This window comes from Molossus molossus, unplaced genomic scaffold, assembly GCF_014108415.1.
Source record: "Molossus molossus isolate mMolMol1 unplaced genomic scaffold, mMolMol1.p scaffold_m16_p_15, whole genome shotgun sequence".
NCBI lineage: Eukaryota > Metazoa > Chordata > Mammalia > Chiroptera > Molossidae > Molossus > Molossus molossus.
Window position 1 is genome coordinate 18,013,638 of NW_023425350.1, and position 24,013 is coordinate 18,037,650.

General features: G+C 39.0%; 1 protein-coding gene and 2 non-coding genes across 3 annotated transcripts in view; all 3 read left to right on the forward strand.

Annotated features, from left to right (window-relative positions):
- Positions 1–24,013, forward strand: part of WDR43 (WD repeat domain 43) — a 42,534-nt gene that overhangs the window by 14,792 nt on the left and 3,729 nt on the right. Inside the window, exons 6-16 of the mRNA XM_036263065.1 lie at positions 4,678–4,780; positions 5,328–5,392; positions 7,868–8,039; positions 9,600–9,686; positions 11,097–11,228; positions 13,313–13,441; positions 18,251–18,337; positions 18,938–18,969; positions 19,959–20,022; positions 22,851–22,964; positions 23,727–23,796. Coding sequence (XP_036118958.1) covers positions 4,678–4,780; positions 5,328–5,392; positions 7,868–8,039; positions 9,600–9,686; positions 11,097–11,228; positions 13,313–13,441; positions 18,251–18,337; positions 18,938–18,969; positions 19,959–20,022; positions 22,851–22,964; positions 23,727–23,796 — 1,055 coding nt within the window. The remainder of the gene's footprint in view (positions 1–4,677; positions 4,781–5,327; positions 5,393–7,867; positions 8,040–9,599; positions 9,687–11,096; positions 11,229–13,312; positions 13,442–18,250; positions 18,338–18,937; positions 18,970–19,958; positions 20,023–22,850; positions 22,965–23,726; positions 23,797–24,013) is intronic.
- LOC118631292 lies at positions 10,172–10,251 on the forward strand. Its single transcript, XR_004959778.1, has one exon. It is a non-coding gene; the product is annotated as a small nucleolar RNA SNORD53/SNORD92 (small nucleolar RNA).
- On the forward strand, positions 11,518–11,593 carry LOC118631293. Its single transcript, XR_004959779.1, has one exon. It is a non-coding gene; the product is annotated as a small nucleolar RNA SNORD53/SNORD92 (small nucleolar RNA).

Consider the following 24,013-nt stretch of genomic DNA (forward strand, 5'->3'; position numbering starts at 1 on the left):
GGATGATTTCTTAGAATTCTAGAGGATTTAACACTTAACATAAGAAATTAGTAATGCCAAAAAGCTAAGATCTGCCACCAAAGGCTTCTGACATTACTCAGGTGCTTCAGTTTTAAATGCTTTGTCTCTTTGGCTTCCTTGACCTAGGGAGTCTCTGACTATAAAATTTCTTTTGTAAGAGAAAAGATGATTTCTGTTGTATCAAGATCCTGGGGGCTTCCAAGTAACAGGAATAAACATAAAAAACAAACCCATATTGAAAGGCTGCCCAATAAGGCCGTCTTTGAAAACTTTGTGTTTTGTTAGATGAGCAAGCCTAAAGTTACCTGATAATTACCGTTGAAAGATTCATTTCTGTAAGGAAATAATATTTGAAGGCTTTTTGCTGTTGAATGAAGATTTAAAAAACCCTTTCATATTATATAAGGAGATAGTACTATCTCCATTGATGGGCTAAGATAGCAGTTTCTTCTGTATGTAGTGGTCTGTTGGCAATAATTTTGAACATGTATAATATGAAGGACCAGGTTAGAATGAATCTTGTTTTATTAAGAATTTATTGTGCATGAAAAACTTAGAATTTGTCAAATCAACTCTCTTAATTTTCTTGTAGAAAAAAATATTGCTAGATTGTCTGCTGGATAATGTATAGTCTCATTAGTTGATAAAAAGAAACTGAAAGACAAATATCAGATGATCTCACTTATTGTGAAATATAATGAACAAAATAAGCTGATGAACAAAATAGACCCAGAGACATTAAAGTAGGGAACAGACTGACAAACCTCAGGGGAGGGCAGGAAGAGGGCAGGATATGGATATATCCGTAACCAATGGACACAGACAACAATACTCTGCAGGTTGTGGGGGGAATAGGAGGGGGGGAGGAGTATGTCTTTGGGGGAAAAGGAGGGACATCTGTAACCAAAATAAATAAATTAATTAATTAATTTAGAAAAAGAAAAACTGATTTTGAATCATTGTTGTAAATTACATTTGTTACTCATTACTCAGTCTTTATTATTTGTGCCTAGGTTTTAAAAAACCGCTTTATTGAGGTATAATTGACATAATAAACTGTACAAAATTTAAGCATACAGCATGAAATCATTACCACAATCAAGACCAGGATCATATCATGTGTATTGCTCCCAAGAGTTTCTTTATGTGTCCCCCTCCCCTTTTTTTACTTGATTCTTTAGAAAGAGAGGAAGGGAGAGAGAGAGATATGTGGATCAGCTGCCTCCTGCACACCCCCTACTGGTGATTGAGCCAGCAACCTAGGCATGTACCCTGACCAGGAATCGAACCCAGACCTCTCAGTCCATGGGAGGATGCTCATCCACCGAGCCACACTGGCCGAGCTGTTATTATCTTCTTAAATATGTTTTTGTTGATTTTTTTTTTTTTTTTTAAAGAGAGGGAAAGAGAGATAGAAACATCTATATGAGAGAGAAACATTGATCATCTGCCTCCTGTATGCCTCCTACTGGTGATCGAACCCACAACCTGGGCATGTGCCCTGACTGGGAATCGAACCAGGACTTTTTAGTCCATGGGACCATGCCCAATCCACTGAGACACACCAGCTGGTCATCTTCATGTCCCTTTGTAATTTACTCCCACACTGCAGACTCCAGGCTTGTTGATATGTTTAGGACATTACAAATAAAGTTATTAAGGACATTTGTATATAAGTGTTTGTGTAGCTATATGATTCATTTCTCTTGGGTTAATATATAAGAGTGCAGTGGCTTGATTATATAGGTGTATATTTAATTTTTAAAGAAATTTCAGAAATTTTTAAAATTGCACCATTTTACATTCACACCAGCTATATATAAGAGGGCTAATTCTTTCACATTGTCACCAACACTTGATACTTTATTTAATTGTTGCCATTCTAATAGGTTTTAATTTGCCTTTCCCTAATGGCCATTGATGTTGAGAATCTTTCATATGCTTATTTGCTATCTGGATATGTTTATTTATTTATTTTTTTATCCTTATTCGAGGACGTTTTTCCATTTTTTGTACAGAGTGGGAGGGAGAGAGAGGAAGAGAGAGAGAGGGAAACATTGACATGAAAGGGACACATCGAGTGGCTGCCACCCGCATGACCAACCAGGGCCGGGGACAAACTACAACCGAAGTACGTGCCCTTAGCGGGAACCGAACCTGGGTCTCTTCGGACCGCAGGCCGACGCTCTAACCGCTGAGCCAAACTGGCCAGGGCTGGATATGTTTTTTGATAAAGTGTCTGTTCAAATATTTTGGATTATTTTTTATTAGGTTTTTCTTACAGAGTTTTGAAGAGTTCTGTGTTTTTTTGTTTAATTTTTTTATTTTTAGAGAGAGAGGAAGGGAGAGAAACACCAACGGTTGCCTCCTGCATTCCCCCCCCCCAAGGATCAAGCTGCAACCTGGGCATGTGCCCTGACCAGGAATTACCAGGACCTCTCAGTTCATGGGATGACACTCAGACCACTGAGCCCCACCTGCTGGGCGAGAGTTCTTTGTATATTCTGGTTATAAATCCATTGTCAAGTGTATGCTTTACACATATTTTTCCAAGATTGGGACTTAGTTTTTTTGGAGATGTTTTTAATTTTGATGAAGTCCAGATTATTTTTAGAAATCTTTGCTTATTCCAAGGTCACAAAGAGTTTTAGGTCTTACATTTGGTTCAGTGATCTGTTTTGAGTTAATATGTATATGTGGTATGAGGACTGGATCGATGTCCATGTTTTTGCATTATGGCTATCCTGTGGTCCCAGTACAACTTGTTGAAAGACTATCTCCATTGAGTTGGTTTTGCATATATACATGTATATACACATACAGTCTGTTCTTGTTATTCACTGATTATGTTGTATGAAGTTCTCATGAGCACTGATTTAATGATACTGAACCTATTACTCCTCGGGGAAATACAGGTTTAGTTTTCTGCAAGCCCCTCTGGTTACATTTTTGCCATGTAATCAATATATAATCTTGTTTTATGTGTGTTTCTGTTTAAAGATGCCCCATTTTATTTATTTATTTATTTTAATCCTTACCCAAGGATACTCTTCCATTGATTTTTAGATGGAGTGGTAGTGGGGGAGGGAGGGAGGGAGAGACATGTTGATTGGTTGCCTCCCACACGACCCCAGCCGGGGATGGGGATCAAACCTGCAACCCAGATACATGCCTTTGACTGGGAATCCAACCCAAAACCCTTTGTCCGTGGGTTGATGCTTTAACCGCTGAGCCAAACTGGCCAGGGCTAAGGATACCCCATTTTACACACACACACACACACACACACACACACTCTCTCTCTCTCTCTCACACTCACACACACACACCCACACAGGCAGGCATACCTTATTTTATTGTGCTTTGCTTTATTGTACATCACAGATGCCTCCACCAACTTGCAGTATTGCAGTACCTATTTATTGGGGTGGTATGGAGCTGAATATGTAGTGTCTCTGAGATATGCCTGTATCTATTGTTGGTTGACTCATGTCAGAACAGAGTTTATCTAACAGACATTTTCTCCATAATGCATATTACAGCTTTTTTGTTCTTAGTGACACTAGACAGCACTTCACTACTACACTTGGGCCATTTTAAACAGTAAAATCAGCAACAAAAAGTACAACAAAAAAAAACGTAGCACTAAATACACCACAAAAAGAATAATTATAGCATGAGAGCTGAAATAAGAAGGCAGAGCATAACCTTGTTTAACCTTGTGAGTGTTGGGCAACTCATATTTTTTCACTAGCTGCGCATATCTGTTAACACGAAAGCTCCACAAATACTGATTTTGAAGTTTACAAATATTAGCAAGTAGGTGATTCTCAAATAAGGAATGAATAAATGATGAGGTTCGTGTGTGTTTGCGTGAGCATGCATTTCTGGACTTGTTTTTTCAGTATTACTATGATATTGTTCTCAAATTAACCTATAGATTCAGTGCATACCTAGTCAAAAATCCCAGCAGACTGGAGTAGAAATTGACAGTCTGATTTTAAAATTCAAATGGAAATGGCAAAGGACATAGAGAGCCAAAACGAATTTGAAAGAAGAAAAATGTTGGAGGACTCATTGTCTCATTTCAAGACTTGTCAAGCTAGCCCTGGCCGGTTTGACTCAGCGGTTAGTGTGTCAGCCTGCAGTCCAGAGAGACCCGGATTTGGTTCCCGCTAAGGGCACGTACCTCGGTTGCAGTTTGTCCCCGGCCCTGGTTGGGTCGTGCGAGTGGCAACCACTCGCTGTGTCTCTTACACATAGATGTTTCTCTCTCTTTCTCTCCCTCCCACTCTATCTGAACAACAAATGGAAAAATTTCCTAGGGTGAGGATTAAAAAAAAAAAAAATTGTCAAGCTATGGTAATCAAGACAGTCTGGTATTGGCATCAATCAGAATAGACACATAGTTTGGAAAAAGATAGAGAATGGTTACCCATCGTTTAAATCTGCTAGACATGCATTAATGTTTTCTGTTCTCATGCAACCATGTTGTATGGTAGTGTTACAAGTGCTTCTCTTATTTTGTTTTTAGTCACCTTAATAGCTTTCAAAAGAGGAAAAACTATATGGGAATCTAATCCTGTGACTCCTTTTAGGTGTTTCCCTTTTCTTTTTTATCTGTTTTACTCTCTAATCATTGGTTTTGTTATCCAGGCAGGTCCGGTCAGAAAACAAACAAAAGAATGCAGTGATGTCTTTCACAGTTACAGATGAACCTGTGTACATTGACTTAACTTTGTCAGAAAACAAAGAAGAGGTAAATGGCTCAATTTTTGAGAATTTGTTTTTGGATTTCACAAATATTTTTAAAATTGGGTTTTTGATTTAATGAATAGGGAAAGAGGGAGAGGAAGAATGAAATATAACAAGAATCTTCTTAAATTGTTTGAAGTACTGATGTGGTCTCCATGGTGAGCTCCCCTTAGGGGAAGGGATTGGGTACAGTGCCTGTTTTCAGAAGTCCTGACTCCTTCCCTGTGGGGCCCACCAGGTTCCCGTCGTCAGCCTCTGCACCTGGTAGTGATTCTCACTCATCCGACTTCCAAGCTGCATTCTCCTTAACTTACCTTCTTGGCCTAAAAACTTTCATTTATTTATAACCTCGAATTGTTAGTTTGAAGACAGTAATCCTTTTAAATACAACAACTGTGCATCTTTGCTGTTCTAACCTTTTCTCTGGTTATTTAAAGGGGTGGGGAGGAGAGTTGAAGTTTCGTAAACATATTATGAAAGTAACTGTCCATTAGAGTAGACTAAAGTATATTTATTACCCATTAGAGTAATCAGTTACATTTTTCTTTTAGCCTGTCAAGTTAGCTGTTGTTTGCAGAGATGGTCAAGTTCATCTTTTTGAACACATATTAAATGGGTAAGTAAGGAGTATCTTACATCAGAAATTTATTTTCCTTCCCTGACTTCTTTATATTCCCACCTCAGTGTTCTTTGCATTGTATTTTCAGTTAGATTGTTTTGAAAGCATCCTTAATTATTTTTTTATTTATTTTTATCCTCACCCGAGGATATTTTTCCATTTTTTGTTCAGGTAGAGCGGGAGGGAGAGAGAGGAACAGAGAGAGAGAGAAACATCAACGTGAAAGGGACACATCGAGTGGCTGCCACCCGCACAACCAACCAGGGCCGGGGACAAACTGCAACCGAGGTACGCGCCCTTAGCGGGAACCGAACCCGGGTCTCTCAGGACCGCAGGCCGACACTCTAACCGCTGAACCAAACCGGCCAGGGCCTTAATTCTTTACCCATATGACTGAGTGCATACATATATTTCCAAGGAGAATAGAACTCAAGGTTTTGGTATCATGGATCATTTCTTCATGTTTGTGGTTAGGAGAATGGCTTTTTTTTTTTTATCCTCACCCGAGGACATTTTTCCATTTTTTTGTACAGATAGAGTGGGAGGGAGAGAGAGGAAGAGAGAGAGAGGGAAACATCGATGTGAAAGGGACACATCGAGTGGCTGCCACCCGCACGACCAACCAGGGCCGGGGACAAACTGCAACCGAGGTACATGCCCTTAGCGGGAACCAAACCCGGGTCTCTCCGGACCGCAGGCGGACGCTCTAACCGCTGAGCCAAACCAGCCAGGGCAGGAGAATGGCTTTTTATGATGCACATTTCATGAATGTTGGTGGTTCTAACGATACATTTTATTTTATTTTTGTTCTTTATTGATATTTAGAGAGAGAGGAAGGGAGAGGGAGAGAGAGATAGAAACATCGATGAGAGAGAACATTGATAGGCCGCCTCCTGCATGCCTCCCACTGGGGATCAGGCCCACAATCTGGGCATGCGCCCTGACCCAGAATTGAACTGGTGACATCCTGGTGCATGGGTCAACGCTCAACCACTGAGCCACACCAGTCAGGCTCTAACCATCAATTTTAAAAGAAAGTGGTTTAGTTGGAGGGTTTTGCTTATGAACTTTGGTAAAGCCTTAATTTCTAACTGATAATGCTTCCCCTTGCCACACATATGGATCAGTGAAGTGTGGCGGTGCTGGTGTTTCGGTGGACAGGGAAGTGTTGCTGGTAAGATGTATAGCAGTCATAGATTAAGGGTCAGTAAATTATGGGTTGGAGACCAGACCCAATAGAGATTATATATGGCCCCCCCAAAACTGAAATATTTGTTATCTGGTTCTTTACAGAAAGTTTGTGAACCTTTGCCATATACTGTAAACACGGTCTGAGACTCAGTCACGTGCATAATTATATTAAACTTTAAAATAGTTTCAACTTTTATTGTCAGTTGATAGTCTTTCCTTAAATAATCCTAGTATAGTAATTTATTTAAATGTAAACTATTTGTGAAAGCAGCATACACTTATTTTAAAACATTCAGGATGCACAGACAATTAAAAAACCCAAGTCTCCCTCTATTGAGTTTTACTCTGTAGAGGTAACTGTTAATAACTGATGCCTCGATTTACATATGTGTACATGGAATATATAATTGAGAGTCCAGAAGCAGAGGGCCATGGTGAGGACTTGGGCAGTAGTAAATAAGCCATTGAGGATTTTAAGCAGAGTATTGATGTGGTTTGACTTAAGTTTTAAGACATTAAGTTTTGAGTCGTTCTGTCTGATATGTTAAAAATAGACTACAAAGGGGTAAAGGCCAATGAAGAGGCCAAAAATCCTGGATAGGGATGGCTTTGGAGTCAAGGTACTAGGAAGGGTGAGTCGGAAAGATAGGTGGTGGGGTGCTTACAATTGAGATTATGGGGGTGGTTATTTATTGGTGATACCATGTCTGTGGTATGAGCAGTGAGTGGCTGAGATATAGTGAAGGACAGAGTTGTTGGAGGTAGGAAGGTTAAGGAACTAAGAGGACAGGGTGTCAGAAGGATCATCAGCCTGCATACTGGATATAGAAACCACTAAGAAAGGAATTCCTCAGGATTAGTGTTGGACAGAATAACAGTGAGCCACTAAAATCTTTTAAGAAATGATGGGGAATGACCCAGAAGTCTTTATATGACTGCAGGAAGGGGAAGTAGCTGGTATCTGGTGGCAGTAGTTTCCGAGGTGTTAGAGGTGAAGGAGGGAGAGAGGCAGGTTGTTTGGGAGTGTTAGAAGCCCTTTAGAAGCCTGAGCCTCTCGTGGGGGCTGGAAGTGGGATAGAAGGAAGATTTTGGTGGTGAGGTCTTGAGTATTGGATGGGGTGGATAGATGAAGTCCAGACAGGAACACTAGTGCTTAAGGGACCCTGGTCGCTCCTGATGGTAATGTGAAGGCCAGAGAAGGGTCACATTTCATGCCAACTTCAAAGAATTAGTGTGAGATGTTATTTCAAATATGCTAATTTAATTTATTTTTACTTCTAGATACTGCAAAAAGCCCTTTACTTCAAACTGCACAATTCAGATAGCGACACCTGGGAAAGGCAAGAAATCAACACCAAAACCCATCCCAATTCTAGCAGCTGGTTTTTGCCCAGACAAAATATCCTTGTTGCTTGTATATGGCAATTGGTTTCAGCCCACCATTGAGCGAGTGGTAAGTAGATGCTACTCTGGGGTAAAGCAGTTACAACGTGTCTGTTGAAAAGAATGATTTAAAAATGATACATTGGTCTGCTTATTGGAATACTTAAAAAGAAGTCTCTTATTTCCCCTGAAGAACCTTTCACTGGATGGTTTATTTTAATTTGTGAGAACTCTTTATATATTTTACTTAAATCAGCATATCCAAAATATTTTCATGCTTAATCAATATAAAACATTATTTGAGATGTTTGATGCGTGCTCCTCCTCTGATGTACTATGGCTTTGAAATCTGGTGTCTATTTTTCACTTACAAGCACATCTCAGTTTGGACTAGCCACATTTAAAGTGCTCGGTAGCCACACATATCTAGTGGCTGCCATTTTGATCAGCACATGTAAGGGTAAATTTTGCCCCACTACCCAAAAGATAAATCTTAATAAAAGAGCTCTTAGTGATAGCACCCATTGAATTTTCTAAGTGGAAAAGTAGTTGGTGGTGCAGTGATTTGAATTTTGCTTGTTGTTTTTCATTTCTTTGATTATAGACGTTTCTTTGGAGACTTTTGGTGAGTTATTATGAGCATGCCCAATAGGCTATTTCTTAAGCTTGCATTTATTTATAATACATTGATTCAGTAAGACCCTTAGTGACTGAGTGGAATACTACATCCCCAAGCAAGTTCTTGTTGAGTTATTTAAAAATACTTTAAAAAATTTAGTACATGGATTTTGTTTAATAAAAAGAAAATTGTTAGGTTGTAAATATAAGTCTCCTTGTCATAATTGGACCCTGTTATGCCCCCCTTTCCGGATGCAGCCATTGTTTCCTGTTTGCTTTGTGTCCTTCCAGATACTGATTGATTATATGGGCATCGATAACTGCATATAACCTTAAAGCTTTATGGGTACATATGGACTTTGCTGCATTTGACTTCCCTTGTTTAAAAATGTCCAGAAATCCACCTCAGACATTTGTTAATCAGCAGTGCTGGCTTTGACTCACCTGTGGAAAGGTCAGCAGCAGGAAATTTTTTCTTAACACAGATTACTTCTCTCTCTCTTTTTTTAAAATATGTTTTTATTGATTTTTTTTTTTTAAAGAGAGAGAGAGGAAGGGATGGAGATAGAAACATCACTGTGAGAGAGAAACATCTAATGGCTGCCTCCTGCATGCCCCCTACTGGGATTGAGCCTACAACCCAGGAATGTGCCCTGACCAGGAATGGAACTGGGACCTCTCAGTCCATGGGACAATGCTCAGTCCACTGAGCCACACCAGCTGGGTGACACAGATTAATTCTTTACAAGGGTGATCAACTGATGTGTTCTTTAAAATCTGTCACATATAAAAAAACTGTTGATCTTTTAAAATTATACATGTGAAAAATTCAGGCAGTTCATAATGCCTTGTATCTTCAGAGTTTACCCATTCCTCAGTGCCACTAATCTGAGTGGGTCTCAGTTTTGTGTTTTCGTAAAAATGTACAAGTAGGCATTTGTTTTTACTCTTATTCCCTATTGTTTTATTTGACACACTGTCCCTCACTCCCCCTTTAAAATTATATTTCCAGGCTTTAAATTCCAAAGAACCTCATATGTGTTTAGTAAGAGATATTTCAAACTGCTGGGCTCCAAAAGTAGAAACAGCTATAACGAAGGTGAGTGCTTCACATACTAGAAATAGAGAAAAAAGATTTGGGTGAATTGAATTATTATGTAATATTATGTTTAGATTCTTTAATATCCTTTTTATAATCTTAGCAAATTTTACGGGATTAGGTTTTAGATATCAAGATTATAAAACTGTTCATTTCTATGCTCTTGATTTGTTAAATGAACAAGTGAATAGATGACTAGAAGTTGAAGACCTTGGATTTAGTTCTTCCTGTCCCCCATGCATAATTATTGAATAAAGATCAGTATCAAATTATCAATAAATTATTTTTTCAATCTCATTGTTTAAAGGAGCATAACTACGTTGAGAAGAATGCTATATTTCAGGGTGAGATAAGACCTAAAACCACGACGGGGCTGGAATTAAGACCATATATAATAAGAGCATTGTCATGATGCTTTATTTTGAATATAATGTGGCATTTACATGTCGTGTTTGGCAGTTTAATGAGAAAATGGAAGCCAAGACATGCTATGATGATATCCATATATGGTTTCGCTTCTGGCTGAGTTTCAGAGATGACACCTTTCTCTTGGCTGTCTGAGCATTTCTGGCAAAGATCAATCACTGCTGGTAGTTGTAAGATGTACAGTTTTACTCTTTAACTTTTATTTTTTTGGTTAATTCTCACCTAAGAATATTTTTTTGTGTGTGTAAGAGAGAGTGGAAGGGGGGAGGGAGGAGGGGGAGAGATACACCGATTGGTTGCCTCCCACATATCCAACAGGGATCGAACCTGCAACTCAGGAACGTGCCTTTGACCAGGAATTGAACCCGAGTCTCCTTGGTACGCAGGCTGATGCTCTGACTGCTGAGTAACACTGGCCAGGACTCTCTTTAACATTTTTTTTTTTTTTTTTATCCTCACCCGAGGACATTTTTCCATTTTTTGTTCAGATAGAGCGGGAGAGAGAGAGAGAGAGAGAAACATCGACGTGAAGGGACACATCGAGTGGCTGCCACCCGCACGACCAACCAGGGCCGGGGACAAACTGCAACCGAGGTACATGCCCTTAGCGGGAACCGAACCCTGTACCGGGTCTCTCTGTACCGCAGGCTGACGCTCCAACCGCTGAGCCAAACCGGCCAGGGCTCTTTAACATTTTTAAGTCAGTGTGTCCTGGTGTAATTTGTAGATTTTGGTTTTTGGTTTTTTTTGGATTTTACTCTTAGGTGGTTTTGAATGCTTTAAAACTATGATTTTTCAGATTATAATTTAAAAACTTATTTGCCAACATTCATTTAAAATTTATCTTTAATAAGTATCATATTAAGTTATATTAAGTTTTCCAGTAGAAAAACTTTTAAAAAGCTATTTGTTTTCTCATTGGGGATAAATATAACAAGAACCAAGGCATAATTTCCTGTCGTACCCCTGCTTCCTGATTAACAGGTGAGGACACCAGTGATGAATTCTGAAGCGAAGGTGCTGGTACCTGGGTTACCTGGTCATCATGCAGCCGTCAAGCCCCCTCCTCCACAAACTGAGGAAGTAGAAAGCAAGAGAAAATTAGGGGAAAAGGAGGTAATAAAATCACTTTGATTGTTTTTGAGTTTGAAATGTAAGATTACTTGGGAGTTGAAATTTCAGGAACTTAACTTTGATTGCCGCTGTTACGCTATCATCCCTAGTACCGTAGGTTCTGAAATTTAGATTGTGACCTTTGTAAGATTTACAAACAAAGAAAGTTAAAAAGTTGCTTATTTACAAAGCCACTGTTAATGGAGAAGACAGCACTCGTATTAACTAAAGAGAGTGCTGTTTTGGCCATTAGCTTAGCTGGATAACATAACTGAACAGACTAAGCCAGGACTTGCTGTGATGATTTTCATTGGGTTTCACTTGTTGCTGAGTTCCAGTGATGCCTCTTCTCTTGGCTGTCTGAGCACTCCTGGCTGGGTTAGTGTTAGTCGGTCTTTTAAAAGTGATTGTTTTCTCTGGAAACAGCTCAAGTGTCCATCAATAGAAGAGTGGATAAAAAAGCTGTAGTGCATATACACAATGGAGTACTGTGCAGCTGTAAGAAAGAAAGATCTCTTATCCTTTGAGATGACATGGAGGGACCTGGAGAGTATATTATGCTGAGCAAAATTAGCCAATTAGAGAAAGATAAATACCACATGATCTCACTTATTTGTGGAATACAATAAACAAAATAGACCCAGAGACATAGAAGGTAGGGTTCAGACTGACATACCTCGGGTGAGGGTGGTGGTGGAGGATAAACCAAAGAATGTATATGCATATATGTGTAACCAGTGGACATAGACAACAATGCTTGGGGGTTAGGGGGCGATCAGGAGGAGGTCAATGGGGGGAAAAAGGAGAAACATCTGTAACAAAAATTAATTAAAAAAATAAAAGTGATCGTTAAAGTGCTTATAAACTACATTTTTTCTCAACTCTTCAAACGCTCCTGTGGTTACTGTACATGTCTATGTAGAGTCCTCTTTTTCATCTTCTATTCACAATGTCACTGTTGTCTTGAGCAATCTAGCACTTCAACTGTTTTATCATTAATTAGAGAAAGATTATGTTCCTTAACCTGATTTTAAATGTCTTACTTTGTTGAGTGGAGGTTTGTGGGTAACATTACTGTTCATAAAAACTGTTTCTCAGTAGGGTGATATCTGTATTTAAAAGTAATGTACCGCCCTGGCCGGTTTGGCTCAGCGGTTAGAGCGTCCGCCTGCGGTCCGGAGAGACCCGGGTTCGGTTCCCGCTAAGGGCATGTACCTCGGTTGCAGTTTGTCCCCGGCCCTGGTTGGTCGTGCGGGTGGCAGCCACTCGATGTGTCCCTTCACATCGATGTTTCCCTCTCTCTCTCTTCCTCTCTCTCCCTCCCACTCTATCTGTACAAAAAAATGGAAAAATGTCCTCGGGTGGGGATAAAAAAATAAATAAATAAAAGTAATGTACCAACTTTATTTAGTTTGGCCTAGATCCAACCCTTTAATTTCCTCCTGCCTTTTTTATGTTTTTCACAAGTACCAAAACATTTCTTTTTGTTTTGATAGTCATAGAACATTATATTTGATTTAATTAGACTTGGTTTTGTAAGGGTTATTTCTATACAATTTAAGTTTTTGTATACCATATTTCTCATCATGCTCATTAACACTTAAATTTTATTTGTTAAGGAAACTTGGTTGTAGTATGTATAGCATCTTATAGCATGATTTGAAGCTGACAAAGAGACAAATAGGAAGACAATTTAAAAATTGTTTTGGAAACAATTGTCTTTACACTCTTTTAATAGTGTTTGTTTCCTTTTGCAAATCTAAGGTTGATGGCAAGGACTAGTTATGGAAGGGGAAACTTCTGTGAAAATAGGACTTTTTCTTATGTTTTAGTAATCAGATGCAAGATTCTTGCCTTTTTTTGATCTTTATATTAGAGGGATATTTATAAATTACATTTTTAAATCATGGCTTCTTGGGCACTTGTTTTTTCACTAAACTCTGGAAACATGAATAATAGTGTTTTTCAGGGTTGAGGTGTGAATCAGTCAGTGCCTTGTGTCTCCTGAGGCATAAGCAGAAGTAATTTGACCAGACTACTTTAGGCCTTGTCTGGTTTAACTTTAACAGGTCGTCTCTCTTCTGTAGGTCAGCATTGAGGAACGCCTGGGAGCACTGAATATAGAATCGAGAAAAGAAAAGGATGACCTGCAGACAAACAGCTTTCCAGTTCTTCTGGCGCAGGGTTTAGAAAGCAATGATTTTGAGATGCTAAATGTAAGTATTCGAGCAGTTTTTAAATGAATTGAGATGGTTAATTTTTCTTAGAAATGATTGACATAGCACACTCACAGAGTGAATAGTCATGTTGTATAACCATTTTAAATTTAATATTTTGTGAGTTTAGCCAAATATATATCATTTGGTGGCATTATACAGGCAGTCACTAACCTACAAAGGGATTGATTGTGTTACATTATTTTGAACCTGGAATGCATTTTCTCATGGAAATACTATTCAGAATTGTTACAGGTTCTTAGGCTTTAGTTCACGAAAGCCTTTAGAGACATAGTGTGCCTGGTTTACAGTACTCAGCGTTCTAGATCACACTTTATAGACATAGTGTGCCTGGATTACAGTACTCAGCATTCTAGATCACACTTTATAGACATAGTGTGCCTGGTTTACAGTACTCAGCGTTCTAGATCACACTTTAGAGACATAGTGTGCCTGGATTACAGTGCTCAGCGTTCTAGATCACACACTTTAGAGACATAGTGTGCCTGGATTACAGTGCTCAGCGTTCTAGATCACACTTTAGAGACATAGTGTGCCTGGATTACAGTACTCAGCGTTCTAGATCACACTTTAGAGACATAGTGTGCCTGGATTACAGTACTCAGCGTTCTAGATCACACTTTAGAGACATAGTGTGCCTGGATTACAGTGCTCAGCGTTCTAGATCACACACTTTAGAGACATAGTGTGCCTGGATTACAGTGCTCAGCATTCTAGATCACACACTTTAGAGACATAGTGTGCCTGGATTACAGTACTCAGCGTTCTAGATCACACTTTAGAGACATAGTGTGCCTGGATTACAGTACTCAGTGTTCTAGATCACACTTTAGAGACATAGTGTGCCTGGATTACAGTACTCAGCGTTCTAGATCACACTTTAGAGACATAGTGTGCCTGGATTACAGTACTCAGCGTTCTAGATCACACTTTAGAGACATAGTGTGCCTGGATTACAGTGCTCAGCGTTCTAGATCACACTTTAGAGACATAGTGTGTCTGGATTACAGTGCTCAGCGTTCTAGATCACACTTTAGAGACATAGTGTGCCTGGTTTACAGTACTCAGCGTTCTAGATCACACTTTAGAGACATAGTGTGCCTGGATTACAGTGCTCTGCATTCTAGATCACACTTTAGAGACATAGTGTGCCTGGATTACAGTGCTCAGCGTTCTAGATCACACACTTTAGAGACATAGTGTGCCTGGATTACAGTGCTCAGCGTTCTAGATCACACTTTATAGACATAGTGTGCCTGAATTACAGTACTCAGCATTCTAGATCACACTTTATATTTTTTTCTGTAGGAAAATGCGTTCCTGAGTTTTTACTCTGGATTCCAGAAACTTATTTCCCCCTGGCCGTGAGAGGGGGCAGTGAGGTGGAACCTTGGCAATGGGTAGGAGGTTTTGGGAAAAATTCAAAAGGGTTGGGGGTTAAGTATTTAGAGGGTAAAAGTACTAGACACTTTGTATAAAGGCTTCCCTTTTATGATTTCTTTGATTTCTTTGTTTGTAAGTTGGTGACTGCTTGTATGAAGTCTTCATTATGTCTTCTTAAATTCCAGAATTTGATATTGGTCTATAGAGAAAATTTAAGTGTAAATAATTGGACTTAAGCACTGCCTGATCATCTTAAAGCAATTTAGCTTTGCTAAGTGCATTATTATACACTTAGTATAGGTGTGATTTTAATATGTAACCTATGAAGTTTCTTTTTGATTGATATTTTGATCTAAGTGGTAATATATTTGTGTCTTAAGATGATTTTGCAAAATGAGAGGAGAAACCAGCATGTTTAAAAAGTTAAAATTACTTTTAAAATAGTTTGTGAATGTATAATTTTGGAAGGTACATTATAGTTTAACATGGCATGCACAGCTGGTTTTCAGGAAAGATACTAAGTTGAATCAGTGGAGAAAGTAAGTCTTTGAAACTAGTGCTGAACCAACTGAATATCCATGTGGAAAAAATGCATCTTAGCATTTACTTCACACCTCACACAAAAATCATCACAGAATAGATCATAGACATAACTGTAAAACCCTAACCTACACATCTTCTAGAGAAAACAGGAGAAAGATCTATGCAAACTTGAGTGGAGAAAGGCTTCTAAATGCATTATAAAAAGCATGAAATGCCAAAGGAAAAATTGGTCATTTGGATTAATGAAAATTAAATCCTTTCTCCTGAAATGACACTGTTAAGAGAATGAAAAGGGAAGTCACAGACTGGGAAAAATGCAACTCATATATCTGAGCATTTATATCCTGAATATATAAAGAACTGTTAACTTAGTGAGACTCAACTCAAAATACAGTTGGTAAAGGTGTGAATAGATATTTCACAAAAGAATTCATAATGCTAATAAGAGCATGTAAGGTTACTATACATCATTAATCATCATAAATGCAAATTAAAATCACAATGAGGTAATACTACATAGTCATTATAGATTGAAATTTAAAAGACATACAGTACCATCTCTTGGGGAAGATGTGGAACAACTGAAACTTGTATCTTGCTGATGGAAATGTAATATGATACAACTACATCTACCATCAGACAGACCCAGCTATTCTAGGTATTTAACAAGGGAATAAAAAATATAAATTCATACAAAGACTTGTATGTGAACAGTCATAGCAACTTTATTTGTAGTAGCCAAAAACTAGAAAGAACCTGTTATGTCCCTCAAAATATGAATGGATAAACAAATTGCTTATTTTAGCAATATAAAAAATATATTGTTATATAAAAATCAACATGGATGAGTCTCAAACGTAGGCTGTGAGAAGGAAACCAGACCAAAAAAAGAATAAAGGTTATTGTATGATTACATTTATATAATAATTCTAGAAAATACTGACCAATATATAGTCCATTGGTTGCCTCAGGATGTGGATGGAAGGAGGGGTAGAATGTAAGGGGGCCCAAGGAGACTTGAGGGTGACAGAATGTTTACATTGGTGTTTGTTTTGTGTGTAATTGTTTATGTCAGAGTTATCAAATAGTACACTTTAAATGCTCACTGTTGATTATGCATCAGTTATAATGCAGTAAAATTGTAAAAGAAGAAACCCATTCATTGTCAATATTATCTTTTTGTAGTTATAGGTGTGTCTTTTAGGGTTGTTTCTTTAAATATATTGGCAGAAATTAATGCTAACTTTTGTATTCATTTTATAATTTTACTTGGTTTGGGATAACTTATTTATTTTTGAAGATTTTTAAAAATTGAATTTATTGGGGTGACATTGATTAATAAAATCGTAAGATTGCAAGTGTACAAATCTATGTAACACATCATGTGGATGCTGCATTGTGCTTGCTTATTTTAAATGTGAAAATTTGTTATCAAAGAGCCTCTGTCTTTAGTGGGCATAAGAATTGTCTGAGAGCTTGTTAAAAACTTTCTGCCCCACAGTTTGGAATAACTTCTAAATAGCTAGGCCACAGACCCTCTTACTTGCCTGTGACAGTTGTGGTTTACACCTCTGCTCTTGGTGTAATTGTGCAGAGTAACTCCTTTCATTCTCAAAGTGTCCCAGTTTGAACGGCAAATTGTGCGGTCACTTTACATTTAGAGCACTAGAGGATTTCACAAACTTATTTTTCAAACCTTCATTCCTGCATTGTTTTTTTTTTCACGCTTTTGGTATAATGTGCAGCTATAAGTTCAAGAGTGTAGTTTTTGACCTGAAGTGCTACTACCCTAGTTGGCTATTTAAGACAGTGAAGCCTGGTGGTTTGGAGAACAGCCTATGAAAATTTAGGACCTTAAGAAAAGCATGTTGTGTCTTGAAAAGTAATTTGTAGACTATTCAGACAGAATGTTCCCTATAACTTGTACATTATTAGAATATTGTGATAACTGATGTTTATAATAAAGAGAGATCTTCAGGAATGTTTAGTATCATCAAGCACCTTCTGAATTATTGTTAAAGTTCTGATCAACATACTTTGCTTTGAAATTTATATTCTGATTCTTTAAAAATGAAAATATTAAGTGGGACTATTAAATCAGGACAGTCTATCTCTCAGTTCCTCAATGATTATATAAAAAATTATATTTCTTTTTCATAAGGAACTATGTTAATTATGCCACTGATAGGTTTTAAATAGTACTTGATGGGCTTGGTGTGAAGATATTATACAAGAAAATCCATAGGGAATTCTGAAAAGGTGTGTTAAAACTGTTAAAGTAGGTTGAAAACTAATGTTCTATATCATGTCCTTTGGTACTTCATGCTAGTTCCTGAGCATGACCTTTATTACAGCAATAACCACCAAAATACAGCGTGCACCATACCACTAGGGAAGTTCCTCTAGGAGTAAACCCTTTTGAAAGAATAAGTATTTAAAAGTATTGAAGAGAAAGGAGATGGGGTCAGGATTTGAGATCTGAGAAGGCTTATATTTCTCATCCTTTCTTAGAGATGAAGCATCTGGGGTTTGGAGGACTTGAAAGGCCTCAGGATTAGGACTAACCTGCTCTGTCCAGAAGTGTTCTTTTCTGTTTTATATAAAAAAATAGTTCATAAAACTTTAAAATTTGTAGAATTCGTAGAGAAGAAACCTGTGTATTGAAGTATAAATGTCCTGATAACTGAAGACTGTACTTTTCTGATAGCCTTAAGATACAACATTCTTCATTCAGTCCCTCTAACCTTTATTTGCTGAAATTCAGTTAGTAGTTTATTGCTTGGTTTTTAAAATTATTTTACTGATAGTTTTTTCTGCAGTGTTCTTAGCTTCTGAGTATGCTTATATTTTATTTTCTCACAGAAAGTACTTCAAACTAGGAATTTAAACCTAATAAAGAGGACTGTGTTAAGGATGCCCCTGCATGCTGTTATTCCATTGTTGCAAGAGGTAACTGAGTACTCTGTTCATTTTAAGGTTCTAATGCTAGGAATTTAAGACTAAATCCAGTATTTAGAGAAATGGATTTACAGTATGTAAGCAAGCAAGGTATTCATAGTGGATGATAGATAATAGATCTCAAACAATATTTGCCTAACCTAGATTTTGTCTGTATATTTTTTGAGATATAATTTACGCCCCATAAACTTCACCCTTTAAAAATATATAGTTCAGTGTTTTTTAGTGTAGTCACAGGTTGTACAGTTGTCACACCAAAAAGGAATCCTTCACCCACTGGCCACTCCCATTCTCCCTTACCCCCAGGTTCTGGCAACCTGCAACCTATTTTCCATCCCTATGGATTTGCCTATTCTGGACATTCATTTGATATAAATCCTAGCCTGATTTAGTATCTGGTCATTATTATTGTGGGAGTATATTTCCAGATTCTGTTACATTAGTTGAACATTTAGGAATTAGGAAATTTAGGAATAATGATTTCCTAATATGGTCATTAAGTTCCTTTGTTCTTGTGGGTGTGTGTCATGGGAATTGACGGGGATTGGCTGTCTGAAGTGCTATTGCTTATACTGTTTCTCTCCCCTTCAGCTTACAAAGAGATTGCAAGGACATCCTAATAGGTAAGATGTTTAAGTGACTTAAATTGCTTTGGTTTTATAAATATTTTAGAGGTGATTGTTATAAACAGCAGCATCTGACAGCATGAAATTACTTAGTAGGTAGCTCCAACTTCTGACTGACAAAGCTCTTTAAGTGTCAGATGTTGCTGTCCTCACATTTTAAGTGGAAAGATTCCGTATTCCTAAGATTTTATTACAGTTTTTAAATTTCTTTTAGAAAACTTCTGTGTAGGTTTTTTAGTTTTATTATCAGGCCAGTTAATGAATTTGTTTTATTTAATGATTTGTTATAAAATTGCCATTTGTAGAGCTTGCCCAACCTCTGGTAGCTGCTAAAACCCTATAAAGCATTGTGTTACAAAAGACTAAATTTTTTGAGTCTTTTTTGTTAAAAATTTGATGATTAAATATTTACATAGGATGTTGATATTTTAGAGATCCTAAACTTTACTATAGTATCACCAGTGTGTACAATATGCAGTTTTTCTTTTTAAGTTATTTCCTGGTAGGTTCCACAAAGGAAAGCTGAAGCATGTATTCATTAGGCCTGGCTTACACATTTTTGGTGTGGGTCTTTTGCCATTTGTACCTGATGATGAATAGATGATGTGCTCAAATATTATGAACATAAAATGCAAAGTCAGTTGAGCCCAGGTTAGTGCCCTGATAGCAGTTAATTATGAAGTAAAAGCTTGAGTTTTATTCTTAATTGATTTTAGAGGAAGGGAATTTTGTCCTGTCTTCAAGTCCATCTTACCCTTCCTGTCCCCAAGGATATTAGTATATCACCTAGATCTGAAATTAAATACTCAGTGAAAGAATGTAAGGACAGTCAAATTCACAGTGGTTTATTTGTTGTAGTTATTTTCTCAGAGCACAATTTGTAGATCTTTACTTTGCCTGAGTTTTTCTAATTTTATAGCTCAGTTGTGTATTTAATTTTGAATTAGTGTACATTAGTTTACTTGGATTTCCCTCCTTTTTTTCAGTGCTGTTTTAATGGTTCAGTGGCTAAAATGTGTGTTAACAGTCCATGCATCATACCTATCCACGGTAAGTCTTTTTAACTACAGAGCTGAATAGTTTGGCTTTGATAAGGATTATAAACTGATGGCTTAACAAAACCATCCTCTCTGCAGCTGTCCTTCAGCCATCAGCTGCTGCTTCTGGAGATTTTTTCCCCAGGTGCGGTGTCATAACGTCACCATTGTAATCTTATATAAATTGGTCTTTTTTTCTTTAAATTCTTACCTGAGGACATTTTTTGCATTTATCTTCAGATACAGAGGGAGAGAGAGAGGGGAAGAGAGAGAGAGAAACATCGATGCGAGAAAGACACATCGACCGGTTGCCACCCACACAACCCCAACCGGGTCTGGGGACAGACTGCAACTGAGGTACATGCCCTTAGCGGGAACTGAACCTGGGACTCTCTGGTCCGCAGGCTGATGCTCTAACCACTGAGCCAAACCGGCCAGGGCTATAAATTGGTCTTTTTGTCCCCTGGATTTAAAAATGACATGTTTATAGAGAATTTCAATGAATTTGTATATTGACACATTAGCCTTCAGATATTTTTCTATATCTGTAACCTTCTCAGCAAAATTATCTTTACATTGTGTGTGTCTTTCCCCTTCCCTCTTAAAAACTTAGCAGATTTAAAAAGTTTTTGTATATGTTAACATGTCTGCCCTACCTTGTCCCTGGAGGGAACAGTAGATTAAAATGACATAAATTAAGCATTCAGCTTGCAGCATCTTGTGGGGCTGCTCTCAGCTCTGGGTTGTCTGTGCGCAGGGGAGAGAGGGAGCACGGATCTTATCGCAGCACCGGGAAACCTGTCACAGCAGGAGGTGGGGTCTTTGCTGCACCACTAAATGAGTTGTGTTTGAAGGTAGAAGAATTTTTCTTTTAGTGGGTAGTGTAAGTACATTTTTTATTGCTCTTTAAACGATAGCGCTTCCTTTCTTTTTTTTTCATCTTCACCAGAGGACATTTTTTTTTTCCATTTGTTGTACAGATAGAGTGGGAGGGGGAGAGAGAGAGAGAAACATCGACGTGAAAGGAACACATCGAGTGGCTGCCACCCGCACGACCAACCATGGCCGGGGACAAACTGCAACCGAGGTACATGCCCTTAGCGGGAACCGAACCCGGGTCTCTACGGACCGCAGGCGGACGCTCTAACCGCTGAGCCAAACCGGCCAGGGCAGCGCTTCCTTTCTTAATGCAGTTTCCCCAGTGCCTGCCTGGTCACTGCCCTTGTTCCCTGTCTCAGGCTCCGTCTGCCTCAGTGTCTGAAACAGGGAAAACTATTGGATGAGCTGCTTTGCAGTCAGCAGTTTGTTCTCTGTGTCCATGGAGCGCTCTGCCAGAGTGTTACCACGGGGAAGAAACCCCGAAGCAGTGAGAATGGACATTAGGTTTCCTGCTTGCAGGGATCTCGGGGGATGCAGGGGGCAGAGATGAGAGAGAGGCTGCGCAGCGTGGTGATGGGCTGGAAGGACACCGGAAGCTTCAGGTCCTGGGACTCTGGCTGGTAACAGGGCAGCACTCGTTTCGGGATCTCAGTTACTTGCTTAGGAGCCACAAGAGCCCTAGGAGGCCTTGTAGTAGAATCCCTTCCAGAATCAGCTCTGAAGGTGCAACTGCAGGAGTGGGGCTTGGGTCACATTCAGGGCCACAGAAAGCAGACAGAAGTTTGGTCTGGGGAGAACACATCCCACGACAATTCTCTCCTCTGAAAATGGTGCTTTTCCGGGTACCTTTCCTTTATTTCTGTCTTCAGAATCCGTTACCCTTAAGAGCTTTTTAAAGGCAAGGATAATCTAGGCACCAGAGCTTTGGTAATGTGCGAGCCACTTTGACCCTCATCTCCTGGAGCTTACAGTCTGAATAGGGACAAATAAAAGGGGATGATGGTCACTGAAAGGCCGTTACATGGAGCGTCATTCTCATTTTTGTCTATAAATACTCTTCCAAGTTTAACAAATACTTTTTTTTTTTTTATCCTCACCCGAGGATATTTTTTCCATTTTTGGTACAGATAGAATGGGAGGGAGAGAGAGGAAGGGAGAGAGAGTGAGAAACATCGACGTGAAGGGACACATCGAGTGGCTGCCACCCGCACGACCAACCAGGGCCGGGGACAAACTGCAACCAAGGTACATGCCCTTAGCGGGAACCGAACCCGGGTCTCTCCAGACCGCAGGCCGACGCTCTAACCGCTGAGCCAAACCGGCCAGGGCACAAATACTTTGATTTATACTGTAGTGTCAGATAATAGGGCAGGGAGTGGGGTCCCTTTTCTGTAGCTCTGGAGGGACAGACGTGCCGGCTTCAGTTTCTTACACATGATCGAGAGGACTGACTAACTGTAGATGTGAAGTGCTGTGAGTCAGCTTTGTGCTCTGTCATTCCGTCCTGGTGGTCTCTGGAAGGGGTGACGTGTCCTCCAGCTTGCTGGGGCCTTGTGGGTGAGGCAGATAACGTGATGCCATCAGAGAGTCATTTCAGAGGGAAGCCTCCTTTAGCCCTGATGTGTGGTGGGGTGTTTTTTTATTTAGTGTCTCCTTTATGTTGACCATCTCTGAAATAGTGTGAAGGGTACAAAGAACTCTCACCCTGCACTTTATCCTACCCTGCAGTTTCTCCTTCTGCTCTTACGTCATTATTTTTCAGGCAATGTTATATTTTGCTGTTAGGACGTTGAATGTCTCTGAGAGTTTGAGGCGCTGCTCGGCTGTGTCGCAGGCAGCCCTGCCCGGGAACTGCGAGCAGGTGCTGTGCAGCGGCTGGTGCTCAGGCCCAGCTGAGCGGGGTCCGAGTGTTTGTTGTCTGCATTGTGTCATAATAGTATCACGGTTTTTTTTTTCCTTTAGTTGCCTGACCTAGTACCCCAGCTGGGGACACTATACCAGTTAATGGAAAGCAGAGTAAAAACTTTTCAGAAACTTTCCCACCTTCATGGAAAGCTTATCCTTCTAATCACACAAGTAAGTAAATTAAAGTGTTTTGTGCTAAAACTTTTGGGTGTGATAGGAATGGAATAAGGAATACGGGTCATTTACATGAACATTGGAAGCTCCTTATTTTAGTAAGAAATTGGCAAATCAGGATCCAGTATTGCACTTGGAAATGTTATGTATTTGACAGTGAGTAAACTCACTTGTGCCTGTTTCAGCTTTTCCTAAAGGTTCTCATTATATTTCAGTTGTTAGTACAGTTAGGATGATTGTGGCACTATGAACAAAAAAGTGTAGGATATTTAAATACTTAACACATTTTGGCACAGGAAGAAATTCTGTTCACCTTTTTAAAAGGTTTTTCAGCCCTGGACAGTTTTGCTCAGCGGTTAGAGTGTTGGTCCACGGAGTGAAGGGTTGTGGGTTTGAGTCCTAGTCAAGGGCACGTACCTGGATTGCACGTTCAGTCCCCAGCTCCTGTCCAGGTTGTGTGGGAGGCAACTGATTGATGTGTGTCTCTCACATCGATGTTTCTCTTCCTCTGCCTCCCTCCCTTCACTCTCGCTAAAAATCAATGGAAAAATATCCTCCGGTGAGGATTAGCAAAGAAAAATAAAAGGTTTTTCAACTTGTACAGAGTAATTCTTTCCTTGTTGTATTTAATGAATATTTTTTGCCTTGTATTTGATCTATGTCATGTTGAGGACATCCATTATGGTCATTGAGGGTGAGTTTACTGTTGGAGAAGGTTGGGTTGTGTGTACTTCATAACAGCATTTTATTATCTTCCAGGTTACAGCGTCAGAGAAAACAAAGGGAATGACTTGTCCTGAGCAGAAGGCAAAATTGGTGTACGAAGAAGGTAAAGCTTGGGCGTAGGGTTGGGTTTGCAGCTGGAACATTGAGTTTTTCACATTGACTTGGTTCTGTTACCTTATTTTGTAAAAGTATCACTATGGATAAGATTATGCTTTGGCACACCTTCTCTAAGGAAATGGGCAAGCCTGTGGCAAAGTAGGTAAAAATATGATTAGGTAAGAAAAGGCACAAATATAATAACAGTAACAAAAAAAGACATG